The sequence below is a fragment of the Oreochromis aureus genome, linkage group 22 (genome assembly GCF_013358895.1).
Source record: "Oreochromis aureus strain Israel breed Guangdong linkage group 22, ZZ_aureus, whole genome shotgun sequence".
Taxonomy (NCBI): domain Eukaryota; kingdom Metazoa; phylum Chordata; class Actinopteri; order Cichliformes; family Cichlidae; genus Oreochromis; species Oreochromis aureus.
Genome location: NC_052962.1, coordinates 21,901,175 through 21,927,865, shown reverse-complemented (window position 1 = coordinate 21,927,865; position 26,691 = coordinate 21,901,175). Strand labels below are relative to the sequence as shown.

Below are 26,691 nucleotides of genomic sequence, written 5' to 3'. Positions count from 1 at the left end.
TTGTTAAATTTTTGTTGATTATATAAATAAATAAAACTATGTAAGAGCTTAGTGTGAATAGATTTTCTTTTGGCTGTTGTGTTTAGATGTAAGAAAAAAAACGCAGTATCTAGTTAGCTAAAACTGACATGTCATTCAACTGAGTAATAAAATACTTAATAACTCACCTGCATTTGTCGCATTTAAAACTCTTCTTAAACTTAGAAATTAGACACATCAAATGCATGATGTTACAAAATCATCTGTAAAGATTGCAAATAAGCTGTCTAGAAAAGGCTTTTTAAAAAATTGGGTTATTACATGTAAATTTTAAGCCGCATTGAATATTTTAATATTGCATTCTTTCTTTTATTCTTAAAGAATGTGAAGCTTCATCAGTCTTAATAGCCTCAGTCGAATTACTTTTGCAATGAAGACTTCACGCTAACTTGTGGAGATTTAACCACTAGAGGCGCTGTAGAACACTCTCTTTAAAACTGGTCACACCTGCTTTGGCCATCTGTAATAACTGCAGTGATTATTGGATTATTACATATACAATTATAATTATCATGGGATATTTTAATATTGTTTTTTATGTTTTGTTTTGTTTTCTTCCTAGGCAATGAATGCAAATCTGTATTGAGTTAATAGGCCAGTTTAATTACTTTTCTAATGGAGACTTAAAGCTTCCTTGTGGAGATTTCACCACTAGAGGCGCTGTAGAACAATGAATTTAAAAACTGGTTGTTGTTACACAAATAGAGTTTCTATGGTTAATGCAGAGTATAGTCATGTAAATTTATAAACCATATAAAGACAGAAATGCATACAAAAATAATAATAAATAAGATTAAAATGTAGATATTAAAACACTGAAGTGCATTAAACATAACTTTAAAAAAAAGAAACATTTCATTTATCTTGAATGGTTTTGGTTTAAACTGCCCCCACTAACAATTCATTTAATATCCTCAGATTGTACTTTTATTCTTCTTGAAATGAATGCCAGAAATAATATGAAAGATACCAGAATACATTTTTACTACACACACTGGAGTTTGTGCTATTCACCTCGACTTTAGTATTTGGAGTTTCCTTTAGCAGTTTTATGATTTCTGCTAGAACAGATTAACTGTTAAAGTCGCTTCGTTCCATTTTCATGTGATCTTATGTCAGTTTCCCAATAACCAAACAAGTGACATTACAGTATATCGTTTTACGACGGGTTTCTTGATGTCGACCGAGCGGTTGCTTTGGTTTACTGTGTAAATGCAATCCTGAGATTACAGCAAACTTTCGCTTTAAGAATCTGTGTTTTTGATTTCGCTCGAGTAGTACATTCAGTTTGGTACTAACTGTGTAAATAAGTGTGATTACAGTGTGTGTCACTTTAAGAGTCAGTCTTCGGATGGCTTCTTGATATTAATAGAGCTGCTGTGTCTTCCTCCTCTGACGTAATGCCCACAGCCTAGAGAGAGACAGGCAGAGAGGTCCTGTCACAGCAAAGCGATAACACTAGTCTGAAAAAAAATTACAGATTTTTCAGCTGATCTACTTTTGTTTGCTGTGCCCAGCAAACCCATCCACGGCTGAATAACATAACTATACCTTCGGAATATTGCAATACCTGAGCCAAACTCACTCAGTAATGAGTCGGTATTAGCCTAGTTTCATGTGCTACCGCGAAGCCTTAACTATCTCTCTTTCCCTCTCAGACCAAAGAGAAAAAAAAAGAAAAGAAAGAGAGAGACAGCCAAGACACAGTCACCCCGTCCGACATCATCAACAAACAAAAACCCCACAAAGAGACGAAGCAGCCAGCCAAGCAGCCAGCCAGCCAGCCAGCCACCATCTTAACAGGCTGCTGAAAGAGACACACACAGAGAGAACAGAGGCTAATGCTTATTTTTGATCAACAGGTAAGCAGCACCAAAAGAAACACTTCCAGCACAGATGCACACCATGCCTACAGCCCTCTCTGTTGGTGCAGAGGCATTGTAAACGGCAAAAGAAGAAGAGAGAGAGAGAGTGAGGGAAAGAAAAAAAATGCATCGGCGATGAACGCTTTGGAGTTGTACACGGCGAAATGCATGCTCTCGGACAAGTGGGAAGATGTAATGTGTTCGTCTTAAAAGGGAAGCCGTGTGCGATTAGGAGGCGAAATATCGCTCTGCTAGCTGTTGGTAGTTTTACGACGGGCAGCAGTCGGTTTGCGTCTTATGTAACTAACGGCCTGAGCGGCGTCGGTAAGGAAAGAGGGATCTGCTGAATGAGAGAGAGGGAAAAGAGCAGCACCGCTTTGAATTCACATGGCAATTTACATTTAGGTTAGGACACCCAAACGCCACACAAATACAAATTGGGGGGCTACCGGGGGAACCGCTCTGATTTAAGACTGAGTTTGAAGCCAGCAACAAGGGGACGTGGAGTGACTTAGTCGCCTCAAGTAGGTTTGTGTTTTCTCCTTTTTTCAAAGTTTTGTTTCTTGATTTTATTTATTTACGCGTGTGTGTGTGTGTCGCATCCAGTCACGTTAAATGACACTGATTTCCTAGAAGCCAGTGACTTGGAGTGATTTATTTATTTTTGTGTCAGCACAGGGTAACTCTTGTGTAACTACTAAAACTGCGCGCTTACCCCTTGGTTATTTTCATTGATAACTTTTTTTTTTCACTGCTATTCTGACTGCAAACTTGATACTCAAGTTCAGATTTCTTGCTTCTCTGAATGACGCACGTCGCAGAGACACAGAGACGGACAGCGAGAGGGGGGAAAAGGGGGTTTTGAAGCCGAAAGATGAACGCAGTTAACTTGCTTGTTGTTTTCTGGACTTAAAGCGGAAAGAAGCGTGAGTCCACATCACAGAGATTACGTTTATCAACCGGTTCACAGCCGATGTGGCGCTGTTTGTTTGTTTGTTTGTTCTTATGTTGTTTGTTTTGCACCTCTTTCATTGTTAGGAAACTCGAGAGCGCATGGTGGATGTGAATTGTCGTAAAGGATACCCCCCCCAACCCACTCCTCCTCCTCCTCTTCCAACCCCCCCTCCCCGATCATCCTCTCTCTTATCAACTTTTTAAGAAAACAAGTGCCTCTTAGCTCAAATCTTTGCAAATTTATTGGTTTCCTCGCTGTCGGACGTTTCATGAGTAATGCCGGGAAGACATGAGTTGCATTTCCACTTAACTTTGAAAAAGTTTCCCCCCCTCTCTCTTTCTCTCTCTCGCTCTTCGGTCGTAAGAAACTGTGATGTTCCTTTGAGATAAGGGGAGCTGGGTAGGCATGACAACTCTGTGGGGAGAGCAGAGTATGTGAAGCCAGCACAATGAGGCACACACTGCAAGGAAGCTTTTTACATAGTCCTTCAGCAGAGTTCTCCAGTTCTGGCCCCCAAAGAACCCCTTATGCGTGGAGCAACTTTTATTCAGCAGATAACCTCAGTGGGTTTTTTTTTCTACCCCCTTCTTTTTCCTTACAGAAAAGCAAGACCCTGAGACTTAACTGTGACACTTGTTCACAGCTGTCTGAGGTTACACTTTGTTTTTTTATCCTTTTTTTTTTATGAAGCAATTAATTTATTCATTGGGCCCTTTCAAAATTGTCCCACAGCCCTTTAAATGTAGCTCCACGGCATTTCAGCGTTAAGCAGAAAATGTTTAAAAGCCACTGCAAAGACTTTAAAAAGCAATCTCAAGTCGATATCTTGAGTTTTTATTTGTATCTTAAATGCCCAACTTCTTGGCCACGACACGGTGGAAAAGTTTCACAGTCGCTTCCCTTCAACTCAAAACTGTGTGGACCATTTGAGGAAAAAAAAGTAAAATAATACAACGTGCGAAACTTTTAAGGTTTAGTTTGCATTCGCCGCAGCAGTCTGACACATGTCTGATTCTGAAACTTCAAATATTGAGCTTTCGTTTGGACTTCTTCAGCAGAAAACCCGTTCCTTCATGCACGAGCGATTGGCAGCATCGTAAGTCACACGTATTCTGTAAGATGTGGGATTATGACAGATTATTTTTACTTTGGGGGAAAAAAAAGTACATTAATGTGATTTAATCAGCTTCATGGGTAACATTTTCTAGCAGTGCTTTCACATCTGCTTTCCAATGCATGCATGCATAACATTGGCGTTTTTTTTTTTTTAAACAGTTCCACAAATTCCAGTATGCGCAATCAAGTTTGTCTTCTGCTCTTTATTATTGTTAAAAAGTCTGAATGGGATGATTCAGTTAGTTTTATCACAGCACATAAATAAACTTGGATGAAGTGATTTTTATCAGAAAAGAAATCCTACTTTAAAATTTTTTTAAAGATTAAGGTAACATTTTTATGCCATATTGTGTCACTACATCTTTTTCGCCTTAGATCTGCTACACATCAGCTTTGGGTATAGTCACTGCAGATGGTCCAAACCCCCCCCTCACCAAAAAAGAAAAACAAAAAACTTGTTCCTATGACCGAAGACATCGTGCATGTAATGAGTCCCTGTCAAACTTTTTATAACTTCAACCAATGTTCTGTAAAATTAGTTAAAACGCTTTATCCACCGATGTGTCAATCCAGCTCCGTAACGTTAAAAATTTTTCCGCTCTCCAGACACTGGATATTATTGTATCGTACAGCTTTGTTCATAGCCGCTATTAAATGTCAAAACAGTTGAGAACTTCCTAAAGAGAACCCCCCCTGCTTGTAAAACTCATTCCCGTGTGTGTGTGAGACAGAGCGGGAGACAGCACAGCACTTTTTCCTGTGCGTCTGTATGTGCTGTGGAGACAGCCGTGGCTTCGCTCATATGGCTGCAATATGTGAAGTCTCTCTGTGGTGGAACTCGCAAGAGAGAAAGTTTTTAGAGACGGGGAGAGAGAGGGAGAGAGAGAGAGCACACATGGAGTGAGGGAAGTCAGAAATGTCCTGTTCAACTAGCTGGAATGTATCTCCTGTGTTTTATTGATGGTTTGATGTTCTGTAAGACATGAGGAACAACTGTAGTGATTTTGTGGGCTGCCATGCATTTGTCTTTGGTCGTTTCAAAGCGGTGCTGCATTACATGGGGGGAAAAAAGGCCAGTGCGAAATGGAGTGTAAAGGGAGACTTTAACTTAGAGCAAGTGGGTTTTTTTGAAGCGGTGGGGGGATAGTAGTGATTTAACTGGTAGACGTGTGATTGATTTTGTTGATCCAGGGAAGCTGTACAAACCTGACGCGGCTGTGAATTTTCCAAAGTAAAATCGACAATCTTGCCTACCCTAAAAAACGTTAACAGGATTGATGCAAGTTTGTAAAGCTTTCAGCGAAGCCCCCGCTGTTTCTCCTCTGCATGCTACAGTAAAAGCTTTTTGGGGGGAAGTAAAGTATGTTTGCCTAACGCTGAGGTCTAACACTAGTAAAGGGAATGCAGTGTAATAATTTGACCTCTAATCCGTTGTTGCTCTCTCTCTCCTTCTGGTCCGGACTGATGTGCGTCCTTTCTCCGAGCTTTGCGGCATTTTGTTAAACTGTACATCATAACTAACAAAGAGCTGATTGTAGTAATTCGTTTTGTTTTAATATTGAATAGTTTAAAAAATATATGTGATAGCAAACCTCTTGACCACTACGAATCAGTCTGTGAGAACACTTTTTCTTTCACTTTTTGGAAATTTTAAAAAATAAGGAAACTCTTTCTTAAATACTTTATGGCAAATGTTGAACTACTCCCTACACTGACTGCTTCCAATAGCAGGAAAAGATAGCATCTATTAGAGATTCAGTCGTTATTCATCTTGAGCCTGCCTGCAGTTCATTTAAAGGAAACATCCATTTGTCACTGATAGTTTACTTAAAGAAAAAAAAAAGGCTTTCTGTAAGGCTTCTGGCTCTTTGGCTCAGAGTTCTCTAGCTAGCACATTTTTTTTGTTTTATTTTTTTATTAACAAGTCTTCTGTTTTGCTCATATCCTCAGGACACAATTGTTTTTAAATTATTTTACTGTGTGTGCATATTTTGGGTCTATTATTGCTTATATTCAGTGCTTGCAGCATTGGTTATACAGGGATTTGAGCTTATTCTCTCGTTGCATTTACTGGAAGTCAGTCTGGAAAAGAGCGTCTGCTAAATGCCCAAAATGTCATCCCCACTCTGTCTGTGGTTACTGCAGTCTTGTTTAGGCTTGACTTTGTCTCTAATGTCTTTGGTCTATTTTAGACTTATAAGTCTGTCTTTTTAGACCGCCTGCTTCAGATAACGAGCACATGGTCTTGGTTTAGGGTGAAATGATTCTTTTTTCTCTCTTAGTATTTAGATTTATTTGGGGGTGGGGTCGGGGGGGTGGGGGGATACGAATCCTAAATATGGGGCATTTTTGCCCTCCTTTGATCTAAGATAATAAAAATCCTTCTGCCACGTTACAGTAAAGACTGATAAAGTGGTGGTGCAGAGGATTAAGACGTGTACCCGCCGAAAGTAGTGACAAAGCAGCAGTACAGCCCTGTGGTTATAAAGGCTTTCCTGTTACCAAAAGACGTGTAACTTTTAAACTCACCGACACCATGCGAATTCCCGTGCATCACTTAAATGTCTCAACTGTGCTGTAGACGGCAGTTGTTCTAAATCTGTCTTTCCCATGATCAGAATTTAATTACGAAACCCATCTTTGGCTTGTTAGTTGTGTCAGGGCAGTTGGTAAATGAAACCTACAGGTTGAGTGAGTGGCGAGCCCTGCCTGCTTTGACTCAGCAGTATCACACTGATGCCTCCCATACACCCGTGCGTTCAGATATCAATCACATTTCATTCGAGCATCGACGTTGTGCAAAACGCTGTGGAACATTTGATCCAACCCTTTGATGAATGAAGTTTTAAACAAGTTCCAAGTTAAAAAACAAATGCTGCTCTATAAAATATGTACGTCAAGTATGGAACATTGTTACATTTATTCCACAAAAGTTGTTGAACATTTCAGATGTTGGAGAGATTTGACCTTATGCTTTACTCATACAGACAGTCATTGTGTGGCTTGAAAATGCTGCCTCGGCTTCTACCTTTTCTCGAGGTTTACAGCAGGTGCTCCCATTGGTTTGAAGAAAAAAAATAAGTTGACAGCTGTATGTCATTAAGAGAGAATTGTAGCCTATAAACAGCTGTCAGTGATGCTCTGGAGAATAAGTAAAGAGGCTGGAAGTCTGATCAGGTTTGCTTGAATGAAAAAGACCTTAATGTGTTTTAAATCTTGGTCCCTCAAAGACCTTTGATAACTCTGCATAACAAGATGGGAGCAAAATGTCTTTTATTGGGACTTGCATATTTCATCAAGCTATGTACACTCTTGTGTTAAAAGTTAATACGGTAGATTTTTGTAGCTTCCTTGAGAAAGCAACCAAATAGTTTCACATGTGAAAGTTGCATAAAAGTGCAGAAAGGGTGAAAGGTGACAATTACCTGTCGCAATCAACAAGGAATAAAAGTTGTAATTGCAGTGAATCATCAGTGAGATGTCCCTTTCACGTTGTTAAACCTTGCAAAACCAGTTTCTCCTTGGCTCTTACTGTAGTGGCTCTATGATACTTGTTGCTGTCATTTCATTTCATTTACATTCGTCATTTTCTTTTGCTAACTTGATTTATTAACATGCAATGTGAAAAAGCAACCCGGGCCGATTTGATATAGGGTCAAGAGCGAGATGATCCATCACAGGAAACATGCAGGTTGAAGCGTTTGTAGGTGTTTTTAGGTTTATCTAGGTATGCACATATTAGAGGACACATTATGTAAAGCTTTGCTGCTAGTCTGTATCTTGACACTAACAGAGAGATCAGGAAGACAGGATACGGTCTAATCACTTAAAATGTGCAAACTCACATGCTTCACGTAAAGTAGTGCATTTCTATAAAATCCTTAATTTTTGTATAAAAATGTAAAATTTTAAGTATACTTCAAACAGTAACCATTGTATAAGGGACAGAATGTATGTGTATAAGTAGAGACATCCATACTGTAATACACTGGATTTAAATGTAAACATCAATTTAATTTCAAAAAGTAAGTACATGTAGTCTGCATTTAGACTTACTTTGCTGGATGATTTTGATCGTTGCAGACTTAAGAAATGCAACATTACGAGTGCGTTTCTTTACTGTTTTTCTTAAACGTCTTAAGTAATGAGCATGGCCCCGTCTGTAATTTCTTGGCGTTTTCACACAGCACCCAGCAGGCAGACAGCGAAAATTAACTATGGAAATTGTGACAGTGGCATAAGTGGCAGGAATCTGAATGTGATTTATGTTGTAAGCTTCTTTGTGTTGAAGCTGAAGCGGCTGTGCAACACACAGATGGAGCTGGATGGTGCTGCACCATTTTTCTCAAGTACTGTATGCGTAATTCAGTGAGACTTTTCTCAAGTAGAAGAAGTGTCTTTTTTTTTTTTTTAAATCAAGGAAGCTGCTTGGAAACGAGTTATCTTGCTCCAAAGGGAGGAAAGATTGATTGTGAATGAGAAAGTCGTTCTATAAATTTTTTCATGGCTGTAAATAAGAAAAAAATCCACCTGTTTTTAGCAAGAAATTGTATGATCAAGTTTTTTCCAGTGTTCAGGGTCGGAGATTTGCTTTCTGTTAACAAGTTCTAAAGTGAGCGGCACATTTGTGTTACAATAACTGTATTTCATGTCTCATCAGTTTTTAGTTTTGTACAATCTGGGCTAATTTGACAGATAATTTTCTGCGTGATAACTACAGTATTTTTGATGTGGTTGTTGATTGTTCACTGTTCACTATATATTTTTAATATGGCATCCGTTCCTGCAGCATATCTTTGCACATCTTCGCATGCTTGGCCTGCAGTATCAATAAACATTCATCTCCAGACAGTTCAGCGTTGTTGATAGATAGCTATCAGTTATTGTAGGAGCCCACTGGCGCTTATCTTCTCCTCTTGAGGTCAGATCTATCTCATTCGCTGCATGGCTATGATTGAATTGACTCACTGATTGTTTATTTCTATACTGAAGGTTAACTGTCTGCTCTGTCAACAGTCAAACCAAGAACCTGCACAACACATACACTCAGCTTAGATTTCTTACCTCTTGAAGTGCCTCTTTCTGTTTCATTATCTCCAAATCTCTGCCTCCTATTTTTACTGTAATGCAAGACAAGAAGGACTGTTAGTGTCATGTGTGCCCAATCATCCTGTAATCACTGTCAAAACACTTAATTTACTTGCTTGAAGATTGCGTTTAACTTTCACTTCAGCTGACATTTGTTTGCTATTGTGCGCTCTCTCATTCACAATCGTGATTCTTTTGAGGTTTGATGTGGCACACTTTTCTGTGGCAGCGCTTGATGCTCGATCCAGTGCTTGTCTTGCAGTCATACAACAGTACCGCTGCCTAATGCCTGTTTATTTTATGGATGGGGCTAATTGTATGTGTGATATACTCTAAGCCCTCATTGCATTGACATATGCTTACAGTTTCAAGTCTGTCCTATATAAAAATTGCCATTTTTTTAAACGTGAATCTGTAGTTTCTTTTCTGTGATTGTCTGCAGCCAAGCAGTTTGTTTACCTTGAAAGTGTTTGCATGTCCTTGTTACTACTATATACCTGCTGAGGAACAAACTTTATTTTTACTGTCGTAAAACTATCGGCTTGTCTCTCTCCCCTCTCCTCTCTGCATGTGCGCACAAACACACACACACACACACACATGTGCGTACAGCCCCATTAGTATTGTAGTCTGGGATCAGACTAAAACATCTGGTGGCTGAGTAACTTTTCAAAGTGGTCTTTGTCCTCACTCTGGTGCATGTATGCGTGTGTCTCTCACTGTGCGCTTTTCTCTGTGTGGTTGTGTGTTGGAAGGGGCAGACTTTTTATGGCGTCCCGTCAAATTAAAACTATGATTTAAGCGACTAACATTGTTTTTTTCATTAAAGCACATAGCCACACTTTGCTTCTCCTGATTTTTTTTCTCTCGTTCTTTTCTTCTGCCTGTGGCTGTGTGGACTGTTTAGTCTGTAGAAAATAAAGATGAGGGAATACGGATTAGGAGTGGAACTGTAATTCTACTGTAACTGTAGTTCATGAAGGGCCAGTCTAGCCTGGCCTGATGTGTTATTTTATTCATGTATCCCTGGCTGGTTGCCCTATAACAGAAGGCAGCAAGAAAGCACAGGGAGATATGACACCCTTTCAACTTGCTTCTGGTCTGGCTTGACATTTCTGAAAGAAGCAGAGAAATGAAGTTAGACATGGCTAACTGCCTCACCTGTTCTCTGCAGGATGGTGCTGGGCTGGGTTTTTGATATTGTAAAGTAATTGTGCGATAGCAGCTTTGGGCTTTAGAGGGTACACCCCTGCAGACAGTTAGAGCAGATGCCCTCAGGGCTTCTCTTCAAGCCACATAAACGTTGAAAAGGCAGGGACTAATCTTCTCTCCCAGCAGTGAAGAGTGCTTAATCGGCACATTTGAAGGTGTTGTAGCTTGTTCTGGTACAAGGACTTTTTAAATGTATGAAATTTAATGCAGTAAATTGTTTGAGTTAAAATGAAACACTTGACTTTGGGCACCAAGCCACAACCTTTTGGCTGAGGTACTCCCTCCATTTGGAATTGTATATCTGTGGGGTAACAGGGTTGTCTTGTGGCTGTTTGACAATGTTGAATGGTTAATGCTTAGATATAGCCATTGAACTTGCTTTGTGGTTAATGGCTTTAAATGATGTGATCTAAGAATAATATTGTTTTAAAAGGATTTTGCATTTCGGGCTGATGTAAAATTGGGTATCGTGTATCTTGCAATAGGTATTGGTACCAGCTATTACTATTTTTGGCATTGCGGCACAGGAATGGATAGTTAGCACTCTTTATTGATACCAAAATTCTAAAAATGTAACAGTATTTTTTTGACAGTAAGTACCATAGTCAATGTAAGTGCTGAATAGGATTTTGAAAAAATTTATTAAAATACTAATGAATACTAAATACTAGCTATTTAGCTATTAGCAGTTGCCTGATAACAACATTAGCCGTCTGCTAATTTACCATTAATGTAGCATCTAGTGGCAGTGGCTAATTATTAAAATGATAAAATTCTGAGCTAGCTAACAAGTGCTATCACTCCTGCCTGTCTGTAATGTGAACAGACAGTATTAATTTAACAGGATAATGCAACTATTCATAGTTCAGTAGGCCGAATATGAGAAAAGTCTACCAGCAGCTAAACAGGAACGCGGTAGCTGAACTTACCAACTGTATTTGGTAAGTTAGCAACAAAAATATGGTGCCAAGTCACCAGAAGCGTAGAAAATAAACAGGGAATTAGATGAATACATTTGCAGTATTGCACAAGTATTGTTTTAAATGTTATTTTTAAAAAATGTATGCCTATAAATTGCCTGTGAATATAAAAAACTTGAAACAGTTCAGTCACTTTCTATAACACAATTTTGATTGTTTCCGTGCTACAAGCAACAACTAAAAAATGAACCCCCAACAAAATGAAATAACCTTAGTACCAGCAACGGCTAACAGCTAAAGCTGTCATCTTACGTATTACCAAATATTAGAGTTTCACTATTAAATTATACTGTTACTTTGAGCACAGAGAAATCTCAGTGAAAAAGTATTGTGAATGTAAATGCAAGATTATTGTGTTTGAACTACTGTGGAAGTAGCCTAAATGGATTGTTTTCTAAGGGCTCACCTTTGGGTCCCAAACAACTTTTTGAAATGCAAAGAGAATTTGTTACCATGAGCATGTTTCTCTTTATGGATAAATGGTATTTGTGATGGTCAGCATAAACATATATGTCTGTATCTGCAACATTCCTGTGCTCCCCTTTCAAAGATCTGACACGAGATATTTGTCATTGGCAGCTTTTTCTTTTTCTTTGTCTCTTTAAAAAAAGGCTTGTCATTGATAAGCTGTGTGTAATAGTGTGTTTTTGAAGTATCTGCAGTATGTTTGAAGAAGTGGATGCACGCATAGATGGATGATGGAGAGAGGGAGGTGGTTCTTTTTTGAAATGGAAATTAAGGGGGCACACATCTGGGGGTCTTTGAGACTTTTGTGAAGGGAGACGAAGAGGTGGGTGTCAGAGGCCCACAGTCAGAAGTGTGTGGGTATATGTGTGTATGTGGGGATGCAGTAAGTGGGGGGTTGGTGTGATAAAGAATGGGCAGAGAGAGGGATAGTTTCTCATTTTTTGTGGTAGGAAAGAGTTTATAAGGTAAATAGGATAGCGAGGGTGTCTGCCTGTCTGTGTTGGACAGTGGTTTGGTCCTGATAGAATGATGGGTGGATGAATGGACACACTGATGGCGAAAGGAAAGGAAATAAAAGGAGGCTGTGATGGGCATTGATAGAGAAGGAGATGAAGCTCAATATGTACAGCAACAATAGAATAGAGATAGAATAAGAAGAGAAATGGAAAGGAGGAAAGAAGGATGAACAACAGAAAGATAGATGGGGGACTGTTTTGCATAGGCAGGAGGAGGAAGGGGGAAAAGTGGGGCGAGAAAGGGGGCAAAAGATCACTTACTGTGGTTGAAAACTTTACGGCTGACAGTTAAATTTTCTTCAGGCCAATGTGTGTGAGTGCGTGGATGTGAGTGTGTGAGTTGCGGTGGGTGGAAAAGCACAGTGGGGGGCATGGCGTTTGTTCTGAAACATGGCTTTTGGGCTTTTTAGTGCTTCACACACAAGTTGTCCTCTCCCTTTTCTTTAGAGGCTGATTTCATCGAGCTGTGAGAATCTCTCTCTTGCCTCCACTCTCTCTTTCTCTCTTTTTCTCCCCTCCCTTTTGCTCTTTTAGAAAAGTCAGTGAGTCAGTGAAATGATCAGATTCCCATGTGCCACATTAAAACAATGTCAGTTTAATGTGTGAACTACCTTCTTTGGGAGGAGGTTTACAAAATCAGGATGAATGTTGCGCGATGAGAGATTTGTAATCTCTTCAAGTGGCCACTCCCTTCGCTGCTATGTATTCTTTCAGTTAACACCTGTGTAAAACTTGCTCTTTCTGATACTCGATATCCATTTTATGTGTCAGATTACCCAACACCCCAGTTTTTTTGTCTGTTCTACATTATGATAAAGATTTTTTTTTAAATAATAAAAATGTACCTTATCTTTAAAGGTACGTAAATCAGCTTAAACACTGAAGTCATGTTATAAAGGTTAAGATAAAACAAAGTTCTCTTGATTTGTTTCCTAAATATATTCTTGTTGCAGTTGAGTGGATTTACACTGTGGGCTGACAACTTCACTTGAAATATACGTATAAGATGATAAAGCAAGGAGTTACAGAGATTTAAAATGTCCCTTCTGAATAACACTTAGGAAGGAGGCAACTGTGACAGTGTCTGATTTACAGATTATTATGGAGGAGATAGAGAAAGCAAAGAGAATTGAGAAAACCATCATGTGGACTAGGAGGTGATAGAACAGCGGAGAGAAGTTAGGAGCATTGCAATGCTGTTTAAACTCATTAGAGATCATCTTTGAAGATGTGTCGAGTAACGGCACCACAGGAAAGTACAGCCATTTGTGCTCTGAGTCCTTTTGAATAGATTCTGTTAAATGATGAGAAAAGTGTTTGCCCGTTGTACATTAACCTCACTGCTGTACTAGTTAGTGCTGTTTTGGGTTACCTGTTTTGGGTCACACCTGTTGTGGTTAAAAGAATCGGTCTGTAGCATTTTTCATGCTTTAAAACAGATGGTAACATAACTTAATAATGTCATCGTAAATGTTGTCTTTTATAGTCTGTTAGAGCTCAGTCATACAGGCCTAGAAAACAGTCAGCAACCCACGGATGACAGGGAAAATTGTATACTCCCAGTGCTGGCTCCTGGTAGTTGGGGGTGCGATGCCAAAAACCTCCTTGGGATTGCTTCGGTCGCTAGCAGATTGCTGCCATTTGCAAATTTTCATCCAACAACCTGCCAAAGATTGGTGAAACTTGAAAAAGTGTGACGCTAACAGAAAATGTTTGCCTTTAAAAGTGCCTTGCCATTTGCGGGCGAGTTTCAAAAGGCACAGATTTTACTTTGAAGGCGAACGGTCTCCATTTCCATTTTGTGTTGCACTTTTCACAGTGACACCATTGTTCCTAGACTAGTTAGCAACTGTTTGCAGACATGTCAGGATTTTTCACACAAACTACTGCCACTATGGCAATATGTGAGGGACTAAAGCAATCCCAAGGAGGTTTTTGTGTAGCACTGCATACCACTTTGTGACCTGTTTCAAGTAGCGAATGTCAACAACCGCTTGCTAACCTTTGGGATCTACATCTTTTTCCCTTGCAACACATTGTTGCCAGAGGGCTGCCAACCGTCCTGTAGGCCTGTGTGATCTTCTTTGTCAAGGGTGGAATTTTCTGTGACAATTATAGCAATGATATATTTGTGCTATGTCCTGAGTGTCTATATCAGTGCCAATCTTCTGCTCCACCATAGCGCCACCAGTAAGAGGCACTAGCTAATATTATCTTTGAAAGCCCATTAATCTTGCTGTTAGCATAAACAAGTAATACAGGCTTCAGAACAAACTCCACATAAGGTAAAAGAAAATTATAATTTTTTTCAAATAGTACTTTGTGATCGAGAGCATTGGCAAGGAAGGGATGTGGCTTAGCCACTTAGCAATTTATGCCTGTTTGTAGGTAAGCTAACATTAGAAGACACTCAAAATAAAGTCAGTTTTAAACAGTGAAGTCTGTTTGTTCAAACTGGAATTTTACCAAAAATTGGGGAAAACTAGGAACCTTTGTTTTGGGGATCGATACAGAATCTATAGCTTATGTCAGCTAATGCTAGCTTGCTGCTAATATGTTTAAGCAGATTCATGCACATCAACAGAACTGGTCTGATTGCTCATTTGGCTCATAGGTTTGTATTTGTCATTGTCCTTTAGACCGATTCCAGCTCGCACACATTGCAGGACCAGGGATAACTGCAGTTTTTTAGTGATAACAACAGTTTACTAGAATTTGTGCAGATAACTTTAATGTGACTAAATTGATGACGACCAGCTCGGTTGATTTATGCGTTGTGAGAAAAAGACGGTAAAAAGAGGGGCACTCTTATTACTATGTTTAAAATTTATACCAAGTGCTTTTTAAATGTGGTTTGCTGAATCTGAATTGTTAACCTCAGCTATGTAAGGCGGTGATATGACTCTAAGGCAGTACGTCACTTTTTCTATCTCTTTGCAAATGAACACTGCATCATTGAAAATGTAACCTTGCTGCAGTCTAAGAAAATGAAAGATGCTTTGGCCTTCAGTGGAGATCAGTTTTGCACCCTCATACACGCATGATATCAAAGGTAAGTTAATACAGTATCTCTTAGGGGCTAGTAATATCTTTGATTGAGACACTGAAAAAAAATCATTAAAGATGTTTTTACTGCAGTGAAAATTATCCCGTATAAAAATTACAGCAAGGCATTATGAGAAGTTGATTATACTTGTTTTTGAGATTTGATTAAAGCCCTTTTTTTTCTTTTAATTGACCCCAGCCCAGGATTGACATCACTGACAGTCTTCCAGTCTTGCTTCCCGATACTGCTCAATGGAGAAACGCTGCTTCACTTGGCCAGCTTGTAGATAGAAGGGCTCTGGAAAGGAATATAATGTCAACATTGTGGGTTGAAAATGTTCCGTTGTGTGTACGTGTGTGCGTCTTAAGTTTGTCCAGACATTTTTCCCGGCCGCTTGCAGGAAACGTCCGATTCTCCAGCAGTGGAAATTGTGTGTGTGTGTGTGGTTGTCTTTGTGTGCATGTGTGTGTATTCCTGAGAGACAGAGTGTTGAATAGCGAATGTGGCGCAGTGCGTGCATGATCTAGTGTATTTGCCTGTTTCAGTTTGTGGATCTGAGTGTGTATGACTGATGTAATGTTTGAGCTTACCCAGACAGACAAACCAAACCAAGGCACGCACACACACAAACACAAGCATGCATGGGTGTGTGCGCGTACTTAAAAATCATCAGATACGTCTGGCAGACTTCGGCAGGAATGCATGTGTGTAATGTGCGTGTGTGTTTCTGGCAGAGCTGTAGTTTGTTTTCCGTATTTTGGGGGAAAAGACAGCTAGGCAAGAGTCAACAATCAACTTGTTGATTTATGCAGCTACTAGTTCCTTCCATTACGCCTACAACTACCACTGAAGCAGAGTTTGTTCTCCATTATTTTTGATGTATGAGAGTCTTAGCTGTGGAGAGCAGGTCAGAATCAACAGTCCCCTGTTGATTTATGCATCTCCCGGTTTCCTGCTACTATCGTACATCAAGGCGGGACATTAGCACCGTCCACCAGGCAAATGTGGATACTCATTTGACTGTGGTTGGTAAGTTTGTCTCCTCTACCAGCCACAGCAGCAGTTAACTAGTAATTAGTTGGGCTTTCTCTTTTCTTGTTTTCTAAGATGTAGCAGATTAATTTGCTCAGCAGTTTCAAAACCACTTGTATGTAGTAACGTATAGTTTTCTTTATATTATTAGCGTTACTGGTGGCAACGGTGATTCTGTTTTAGACTAATTTCCAAACCCCACAGGAAGAAGTGGACTAATATCAGTCCTACAACTGTTTATTTATCCACTCTGGGGAACCTATGTATCACAGGAAAGTTGTGCTATGTCAGCAACTAGCACGTGCGTATGTGTCAGAGAAAAGTCTGAAAGCTGTGGGTGTTGCATACAGTAATGAATAGGTAAGCCACTCCCTCAGCTTTAACCTCAGCAGCTGAAAGATCTGGTTGATCAAGGTCACTTAGTGGTGTGATTCAGAAGAGACACATTGGCACAGTGTGTTTGCTCGCTTGCCGTGCAGACAATGCACATGTAGGGCAGAAGTTTTAATTATCTTCTTTGGTGTGGTTGAACATGTGCACACTTGATAGGATGATGTTCCCTTATCTATCTATCTATTAACTAACTATTAACTATCTAGCTATCTATTAACTATTATTTTAGTTAATCTGCCATCACTTTCCTTGATTTGTTAGTCATTCCACCTAAATATTCAATTTACTGTGGGAAAAAAAAAGTCGATCCTCACATTAGGGAAGGGGGAACCAAGGAATTGGAACATACACACTCCGATGATCAGCTTATCAGATAATTGACTTTTTCAGTTCTGCCTTTATTTAACAGTGTGAATGTTAGTTATCTGTTAGGAACAGGGAAATATTCTTTATGTTACCTTAGACGTAGTCATCAGAACATTGTTTTTGTCATGCATGTCAACACTCCGGAAACGTGTCCGGCTGCAGTTTACCTGATCTTAATGGAGTTCATTTTTTTGTGCCATCAGGACCTTAAGGTTAAGGTTATGTGATTTTCTCCATAGGCCAATCATCTCGTCACTGTATGAGATTGTCTGCACTTTGTATCATCTGTTGTGCCAGGGCGCTTTGATTAACACTTGCTTCGTCTCTTCTCCTAATATTAATTTAATACGATTTTGGAAGAAGCCAACTTTCTTTGATTGACAAGCTGTTTGCAATCACTGAACAAATTATTGTGAGAATTTCAAGAGTAGTTTAATAGTTTCCTTTGTTTACCTGACAGTAAAATTGTAAAGCTCCACAGCCGGCTTTATGGTTTTGCACCTGCTACTCAGTACATTTTATGCCGCGGATAGAACGGCAAAGCTCTGTGTGCAGCTCTTGCTGCGTTTGCGCCGCTTTTCTGGTATGATCTGCAGGGAACAAGCCGGAGAGCACTGAATCATAGTAAACCTCATTTGCATACAGTGCCTGCTTGTACATCCTTGATGCTTAAACCACACAGGGGGACGATAATTCCATGACATCTGAAAAGACTGATAACTACCTGTCAGCATAGTTTGTCTGTATTGATCCAAGATAACGATTTTACAAGTACATAGAAAGATCTTTATTTACTGTATTTAAAATCCAAACAGCAAAAATGACCACAATAATCCATTTCAGCTGGAACGGTTGAGTTGAGCTGAATATCAAACAATGTACTCTCTGTGCTCTAATTGGTGAAACATGGAGCATAACTCTGTCTACATAAGATCTGAAAAGGCAACAAGAGACATCAAAAAGGCCCTTCAAAGACAATTATTTTCTTTGGGACAGCAGAGGGAAAAAAATCGCCGAAAGATGAGGAAGAAACGAGTGTAATTAGTTTGACCACCATGTCATTTGAGACGGCATTAGCAATAACAAATCAGAAAACAATAAAAGATGAGGACAAAGATAAATTGAGGGTCTTGCGTTTCGTGACAGAAATGATTGCAAATGAACTCGAGTGCTATGTTTGTCGTCGTGGATTTACACTAAATCTGCGCGTCTGTTGGAGGCAGCGAGAGCATGTAACGCGTGTGTGCGTCTGTTTGCATGTGTGTGCGTGCTTCGGAGCGAGCGGAGAGCTGGCGAGTGGGCATGTGTGTGTAATCATGTACGTCAGGCCGTCATGAATGGTGTGTTTGAGACAGAGCGGAGTGTGGAGTTCCTCAGGCTGGACCAAATTGGAAACAGAAAAACAAACATTGCCTAGGAACCCCCGCTTTCCGCCTCCCCCCATCCCCCCCTCGTCTGCTGGCTAGTGGTGCAGTCCAACCTGTCTGGGACAATGTAACAGTCTATGGCCGGACTGGACCACACGCATTCACGAAGTGTGTGTGTGTGTGTGTGTGTGTGTGTGTGGGGGAGCTGGCTGTGGCGGTGGTTTGGGGGGGGTATCTCAGCCACAATGACAGTTGGAAAAACAGTCAGAAGAAACACATTAATATGACAGCGAGCTCAGTGATGAATTGATGGGAGAGAGACATGGAAGAGAGAGGGAGAAAAACGTGAAGTTGATGGACGTGAGCTTGGGAAATGGAAGTTATACTAGAAAAAGAGATGAATGAATGCAAGAAAACAAGAAAAGTCATAGTGGAAGTTAAAAAAAAAGAAAGGAAGAAAAAGAAACAGAGAATACAGAGAAAAACACCAAAGAAGCAAAAAACAGTGATTGAGAAAATGAGTAAGCAGGGGCTGACTGAGTCAGAGTTCCACAGGAAAAAAAATATTTAAAGCTACACTCACTCTTAAGATAAAGAAAGCTTTTCTTTCCCCTTTTCTTTTCCTGTTGTGCAAACTGCTAATGAATAAGTTGCTTCTTACATTTCTTTTTTTCTGCTTTGAAAGAATGGTTTTCCTCTGTGTTATAACGCTGTTATTACATGGTGTGGTTGATCATGTAATAACCGGAAGCATGTCTGCTTGATGTGATGCTGGAGTTCTCACCTTCTTTTTTTGTTTGTTTGTTGTGTTCTTTGTTATTTTTGCTTTTTTTGTTCTGTGGACACTTTCACAAGGTTACCTATGGACAACTTTTTTCCAAGTGCCTACCTGGAAACCATCAACTGTGTTTTTTTCTCAGAAGTTTTTTCTAATCCTGAAAAACAGCACTGTTTTAAGATGGGAGGGTCTTTAAAATGACTCATAATTTCAGTAATGACTCATAATGTTCTTGGCTTTTATTGCCAGCAATTTTTTTTTTCTTGCGAAACAGCAGATATCCATTTTCAGATAATGATAGCCTCCAGTTCTGGTGTGCTAACTTTCTATCTATAGCCCAAACAAAGTTAGAACTGTCTGTGGAAGTGGTCAAGACCGCTGAACAGGTATTGAATCTTTATCCACCGTTGATGCAGGCACCTACAAATACACGCACGCACCAACCAGACTGACCTGAGGAAAACGGTTTATTATAAATACAGACTAACATTTTGATTTGCGGTACGAAGCAGAGAGAGCCGAGATGGATGGAAAGAAGGAGACAGGGTGGCAGAGTGAGAATAAAAAAAAAAGAGAGCGGGAGAGGAGTGTTACTGACACAGAGGGTGGGGTTATTTTTGTGGTTGGGGCAACAAAAGGGGGAACTGAGAACTAGAGTGTAACTTGTAACAGTTAGAATTACAGAATGAAGAAAAATAGACTCGTCAGTGGGCACAGCCGCTGGAAATCCAATATGTGATCATTTATTTTATTGATTCCTGGAAGTTATTCATCAATGACGGCCTTGTTGTGATTCATTAAGCAATCACTATTGAAATTGAGCAAATCATACTTGAAGAAGAAGACAGCGAGATGCTGGGTTCTGCTGTTAATTATATCCCTGGGATATTATTAGTGACCTTTTTTTCCCCCAGTAGTTTAGCGGCTGCACAGTTTTTTCTCATTATTTACCTGACTGTTAATGTCCGGGCTGTTTGTTGTACTTCACGTCCTTCTGTGGTACACAGAAAATATAATTTGACATGTGCAAAAAAGCAACGAGTTTACAGTTGTCAAACACAGACATGTTTGTTAATTGTAGATTTTGGTTGAAAGTTGAACTTTTTTTTCTGAGTTTACGGAAAGTTGACGATGCTTTCACTGTGAAAGACTCACATTTATTATTATTATTATTTTATTTTTTAAATTGTACTGTAAATTACCCTTGGCCCCGACTTTAAAAAGACCTCAAAACTGACTTCACATGTGAAAGGCATTGTCAGCTGTCACATATGGGAAAAGAAAATAAAAAAACCTCAGACCCGGCCGGGGTCTGAGCAGGGCACTGAATGTTTTCTTGGCTATTGTGCACCTTTGATCAACCATTTTAATGTAGACGTCTAAAGTCCAGGCAAAATTGTTTCCTGTAAACGTAAAGTATGGAAAAAATGTCTGAAATCTGGCTCCAACAGGTTTCACTAACTTCTGCAGCATGTGCCCGTTTCTAACAATATTTGTCTTTCTGTCTTTTTGCAGGTTGTTAAGATGATAGTGGACTCTGACAACCATGACTGAGGACCTTAACCAGAATTGAATTACGAAAAAACAAAAAAACTAAAATAAAGGACCGGACAGCAAACCTGACAGCTTGCATACGCAGAACACACATTTGATCAAACTCAAAGCTGTAATGGCCAGCTGTTAAGCGTACGAGGGGGGGCAACAGCCGTGGACTAAAAGTAGCTGATGCGACTCACAGTTGAAGACCTTCACAAGCAAAAGTCAAAGAAGCCGAAGAATTTCAGCGCGGATGCTCAAGGACCTCTGAGGAGTTGTGTGGACCTGATTAAGAAATGGAAGGATACTAGTGCTGGCCTGACACCTGGTTTCTGCTTTCCATTACGCTGTGGAGTACAGAAGGCCAGTAGCCGAACTGCGCTGCTGGACGGACCGCTGCGGCGCAGGGTTAAACCGAGCCATTTCAAAAGAACCGATGCCAAAGCCAGGAGCCAGCCATGATGTTTATATAACCCGATGATCAGCAGAGGTAGGACATATATGTTTTCACTTTTAATCCCTCAATAGGAAAGTTAACAGCTTTAAACTGAATGTTTTTACTGCTGATATTCAGGATTCTGCTGCTTTCTGATCTAAATGTTCTGACAAAACTACCGTGAATATTTACAAAGTCAGTTTATCATGTGTAACATTTAGTAATTAAATGAATATAATACACTTTTTAATTAGTCACTAATCTTTAATACAATATTAATACAAATGTAATGGGATTTTTTACATTAAATTAAATTGCTAATTGTTTATGAACTATTTTTCATTAGGAATAAAACAATAATTCATTTTAATTTTTTTCTGCAACATCAGCGTTCATTCCTTGAAAAAAATAAATATATATATACTTTTTCTGCAGTAATTCAGCGTGTTTTTGTGGTGTGTGTGTGTGTGCACAGCAAGTCTTGCTGAAACTTTGAAAGCAAACAATTTCACGAGAAATAAAAAAATAAAAGCTTTAACAGGCATCCGTCGTTCTCAGAGCTCGGCCAGTTTGTAGGTCTGATGTAACCGCCTCCAGCCAAAGCGGGTACAGGGGGGTAGTTTAGCGACTGCAGATAAAATGGCGTACACGCAGAACAACGAAGTATTATGAAAAACTGCTCTTAGTCATCACTTGTGGAGGAAGTGACTGTGCACGTTGCCTTGAATCGCTCCTCCATACGCTGTGGTATTTAATGTTTGCCTGGTGGCACCCAGCGAGGGTGGAAAACTGTTTGAATATCGCTTGAATACTGCGCTGTTTCAAATGATTCCTATGTAGAAATAAAAGTTAAAAGATTGTTTTTGACATCAAGCAGTGGAGCAATTTACTCATAGCGAAACATTACCTGCTCTTCCAGTAAGCATCTGCTGCATTCTGGTTCAGTAGACCTCATTAGCAGAGCTCATTAGTTCCTCACACTTTGTAAAGTTTAGCGGGAGCAACTTGATCTACTGTTTGATTGGTTTGCTTCCAAAATATGTAATTGTTACCAGGGATGTCTGTTAACAAGAGGTTTCTGACACAACTGCTTTGATTTCGCTCTTCAGATCCCATAAATACGCTTTCAAACGTCGACTCCAGCACCACCACAGCAAACTATTAGTAATGTTGATTAGTACCAGTGATCTCCAAGGCTTTACAGAAGCCCACATGCTACATAGAGACCGTTAATGGTGAGCCTGCAATTAGGGGATGATAACATATGAATAAGAGTGCCTGTTCAATTAAATGCTGAGCTTTGTACAACACCAAAACAGGATTTGTTTGTTTCAGATATCGGAGTGTTTGAACTGAAAAGGTTACTTTTTCCTTTTGCTACGTGCATTCATGGATCCTAGAACGTAATGGCACTGCACAGGTTATTGTACTACAGGAAGTACATATATTTACAGCTGAGGTTATTATGTAAGCATGTGCAAAAAGCTTCAGTGGTTTGTGGTGTAGCATACATTATAATTATAGCGGTGTCGTATTATTTTATTTCGGTTTAAATACCGTATGTGCCGAACTGTCGGCCTTTATCCAAACGCTCGCAAATCAAGAAATATTTTTCACATACAGTACATACAACCATATTGTTGAATTATGTAAATAGAGAATTATTCTTGTCTGGATGTGTGTGTATATATATGTATATGTGGGCGTGTACATTTGTATGCATTATGACGCTAACATACGGTAATTTAACCACACTGTGTTTTGCCTTATCAGGGCTTTTGTATTACTAACAAGCTGCAAAAACTGACACGCTTTAAATTTCTGAATTTATTTGGGGCCAGCCATCAGCTGTGCTGAGCACACACAAAAACACACAAACAAAGGTGCGCAAACAGCTGCTGCGTATCCTCCTTTACCTGTGTCACAACGCACGCTGAAGCGCTCGACGTCTGCTTCCTTTCTCTTTCTCTCACACACACACTCTCGTGCTCTTTATGCTGTCTCAACAGTTTTTATTGGGAACTGTTTCAACCGTTCAAAACTCTCCAGAGCAAGGTTTCTGAATGATTTGAATAACTTATACATTGAGTTATGAAAGATAAGTTGATTTTTTAGGAAGTGTATGAATACTTATTATTTGTATAGCTGAATATATGTGTACTAGCAGCTTTCTTGAAATCTCTTTAAAATGAACTCCAAGCGGCCTGGAAAGCTAAAAAAATGCAGGTCTTTTTTGGTGAAATGACCCTTGAACTGTAAATGCATGGAGGGTAATTGACTCAGAGACTGCACGATCATTGCAGAGTGTCTTTGAGACTGTCTCTGTACTTTTGGTGTGTCTTTATTTATCTTTTAACGTAGCTATTTTGCATGCACCATAGTGAATGATAATGGATATGCAAATTTGCGTATGTCCTTTTGCACAGTGTGCGAGCATCTGTGTGTGCGTTAGTATGTTTTTCATTATGCGGTGCGGTGGCTTTGCTTGGTGATGTTATTCAGCAGGGCGGATTACTTTGAGCTGCTTGATGCTTTTAGCTGTGGTCGTGTGTGTGTGTGTGTGTGTGTCTATTCAACTGTGTGTATGCATGTGCATGATTGCATGCCTTCAAGTGTGTATATACACATGTTCTCATAGATGCAGTGGTGTGTGTGCATTTTGGGTTATCTCCTAGTCTTTGATATGTTAGTCACATGTGCCAGTTTTTTTTTTTTTTGAAGCTTTAAAAAAACTGAGCAATGTTGAGTAGAGTTCGAGCCATTTGAATTTGATCCTGCACGCAAACACGCAGCACAGCGTGCACATATAAAGACTTTTTTTTTTGTTTCTGTGACATAGTAGCCCACAAAAGAGTTTCGCTCCTCTGAGGTGGTGATTCCTGATGTGTTCCTTCCCCATTGTCTGTCAGCAGATCTTTCTCTCTCTTTTTGCGTCACCCTCTTACTGTCTGTGTGTCTCAAACAGCAAAAGTCAGAGCAGAGCCTGGTTTAGAAAACGTTTGAACATCCGCGTGTAAACTACCTGTTGACTGTTGCCAAAATGGGTCAGAAGGTAGCTCAGTGTGTGTGATGATCTCATCTTCTTGCAGCTTTACAGCATGCTCTACCGCTGTTAGTTTTCCACACACATACACACACATATGCGCGTTTTTTTTTTCCCTTTTCAGTGTTTCCGTGTGCGTATGTGTGTGTAGGACGTCGAGACATACCCATTCATCAATAAGTAGAGAGGGCATTAAACCTTAATCTTCTCACAAAGACGTACATGGACAAACTCATGCACACAAGTCTTTCTCTTTGTCCCTGACATCCCAACTAACAATTAATTCTAATAGATTCCAATTAAGACTTATTATTTAGCCAGGCAAAGATTAATAAAGGAGGTGTCACCAGGTGTCATTGCTATTAATGGCTTAATTTGTCAGTTTGTTAATGATCGACTACTTTAAAGGACACCGAATCAATCAAAGATCAGGGTGACAGATGTGTGTTAATTCTTTGCTTAAGTCTGTTTTATCTCAATTATGGGTCTGTTTGCATGCTTGCAGTAACTCTGTTTGTAACTAGGTTGAGCCTAGCAGACCTGATTGCATTGTCACACTGAATAATTATAATTATTATGTTTAGGAATTGATTGTCTGTAATATATTGATAAAACTCGACCAACAGTGTACTGTATATTGGCAGTTAGTTTATAAATGTAGCATTTGGTTTACAAAAAATTCTCCAATGCCTCTTAAGATGGTTCATTAGCTTATATAACTGTCCTCAGAGCTGTCCATACTACCGCATTGCAGCCCAGATGCCAGCAGGCTTGCAACCCCCAGATCTAGGCATATCATGCAACAACAGGTAGGCCTATAAGCCTGGTTAATATTTGGATCGAGATGCCATATCGTATATCTTACGACATAAACTGATGCTGGAACAATTTGATGGCTAGAAGAAATGTTATCATTAATGCAGGCACGCACGGCACAGTTCATGTTTGTTTCTCCTCGTATCCAAATTGTCTGGAGGGTCAGATTTACACAGCAAAAACTGACTGGCATTCGGTGCTTGGTGCGCTCATTTTCCAAAGCCTTTCTAGGAGGAAAAAAAATTGGATTAATCAGATTAAGAACGGTAACTAGGCAAAGCAGGGGCAGTGGACCCAACCTAGTTTTCAAAGCTTGTACCAATTCATCTTCCTCTCAGTCTGTTTCTGTGTTTGTCGGAGAGACTGAGTTGAAATCCATTAATCAGATTTTGTTAGCAACTGACCACATAGCCAGAGGTAGATCAGACCCCAAGCAACAGTTGTGTGTGTGTGTGTGAGAGAGTTGTGCTGCCTCAACTGAAGCACTTACAAGTAACTGTTGCATACACGTAAGACGTTAGTGCACATGTAAAAGATGTGAGATCATTCAGTTAAAATGTACAATTTATTCTTTTTATATCCAACCCAAGTGTGTGATTAGATGAGACTCCCATACAGTTAACTTATGCTGATTTGAAAACTGGTTAAACTGGTTAAATTGGACATACAAACAGACTTGCCTTAGTGTGGTGAATGGAGTTTTTGCTAATCACTAACATGCTACTTAGTATTTATCAAAAGGTTCCCCCCAGTTTCTCTATATATTTATGTGTGTGCAAGTTTGTCTGTGCAAATCTCTATCTGCATTCACAATACTTACCTACACATTTACTCCTTTAAGGATTTTTGCATGTGTGTGTCATCCTCTTTGTGTGCATAAGTTTGGTCTGGGTGTGCACAGATGTGAGTGTATGTTTTTTGTTGGGTTTGCCTAAAACTTGTGCTGGATCCAAGTGAACAAGTGTTAACAAGCTCTGTGCAGACTGTATTTATTTAATCCATATGCTGGTGTACTGTACAGCTGCGTGCTGCCCCAGTATGTCTGGAAGGAAAAATCTCTTTGCAGTTGCAGCCTTGACAGAGTTGCAGAAAGTTTGAAGTCAGCTTGAATGAAGTTTCTCCCCCAAAATACTGCATACTGTCATTTTTTCTGTAATCAAATGTTGCTGATATTCAGTTTTTTCCACCCATGTATCAGCCGTAGGAATGCTGTGACTTTACTGGCATCGCTTGTAAATGTTTTATCACCGCAGTACACTGTAGCAGCTTTGACCCATTCATTTATATAACATGACATCGTATTGGAAGTTTGGACAAAATTAACGACCACACTCGTTTTTTTTAATACACAGTTGATTTTGTGAATTACATCACATTTTCAACTGTTGACAGATTCTGTAGAGAGTCCACTGATGAGGAACAACAAAGGGGAAGACAGAAGCTCAGGCTGCTGCTGATAGTACTCCTGCCAGGCCGGCAGCACCAGAACCCTTACCCAGGACGATAAAGACAGAGTTGCTGGGAGCTGACAGGCCAGTTGCTGGTGGTGATGCTAAAACTAGCAGCCAGCACAGCCATCCAATGGAGCCAGGGTGCCTGGCAGCAGCAGAACAAGTTGCCAGAACAATAAAAACAGAGTA

The 26,691-nt window shown here is 39.7% G+C and overlaps 1 protein-coding gene across 6 annotated transcripts in view; it reads left to right on the top strand.

Annotated features, from left to right (window-relative positions):
• Window positions 1-1,467: 1,467 nt before the first annotated feature.
• The window catches only part of trps1 (trichorhinophalangeal syndrome I), a 115,525-nt gene continuing 90,301 nt past the window's right edge, over window positions 1,468-26,691 (top strand). For 2 of the 6 annotated variants that reach the window (XM_039605814.1, XM_039605819.1), the window contains exons 1-2: window positions 1,928-2,432; window positions 20,736-21,246. In XM_039605814.1, the coding sequence (XP_039461748.1) occupies window positions 21,234-21,246 (13 nt within the window). In that variant the 5' untranslated portion in view covers window positions 1,928-2,432; window positions 20,736-21,233. Of the gene's footprint in view, window positions 1,902-1,927; window positions 2,433-3,916; window positions 3,956-20,735; window positions 21,247-26,691 lie in introns of those variants that run through there. The other 4 variants (XM_039605815.1, XM_039605817.1, XM_039605816.1 and 1 more) reach the window with 4 other exon arrangements.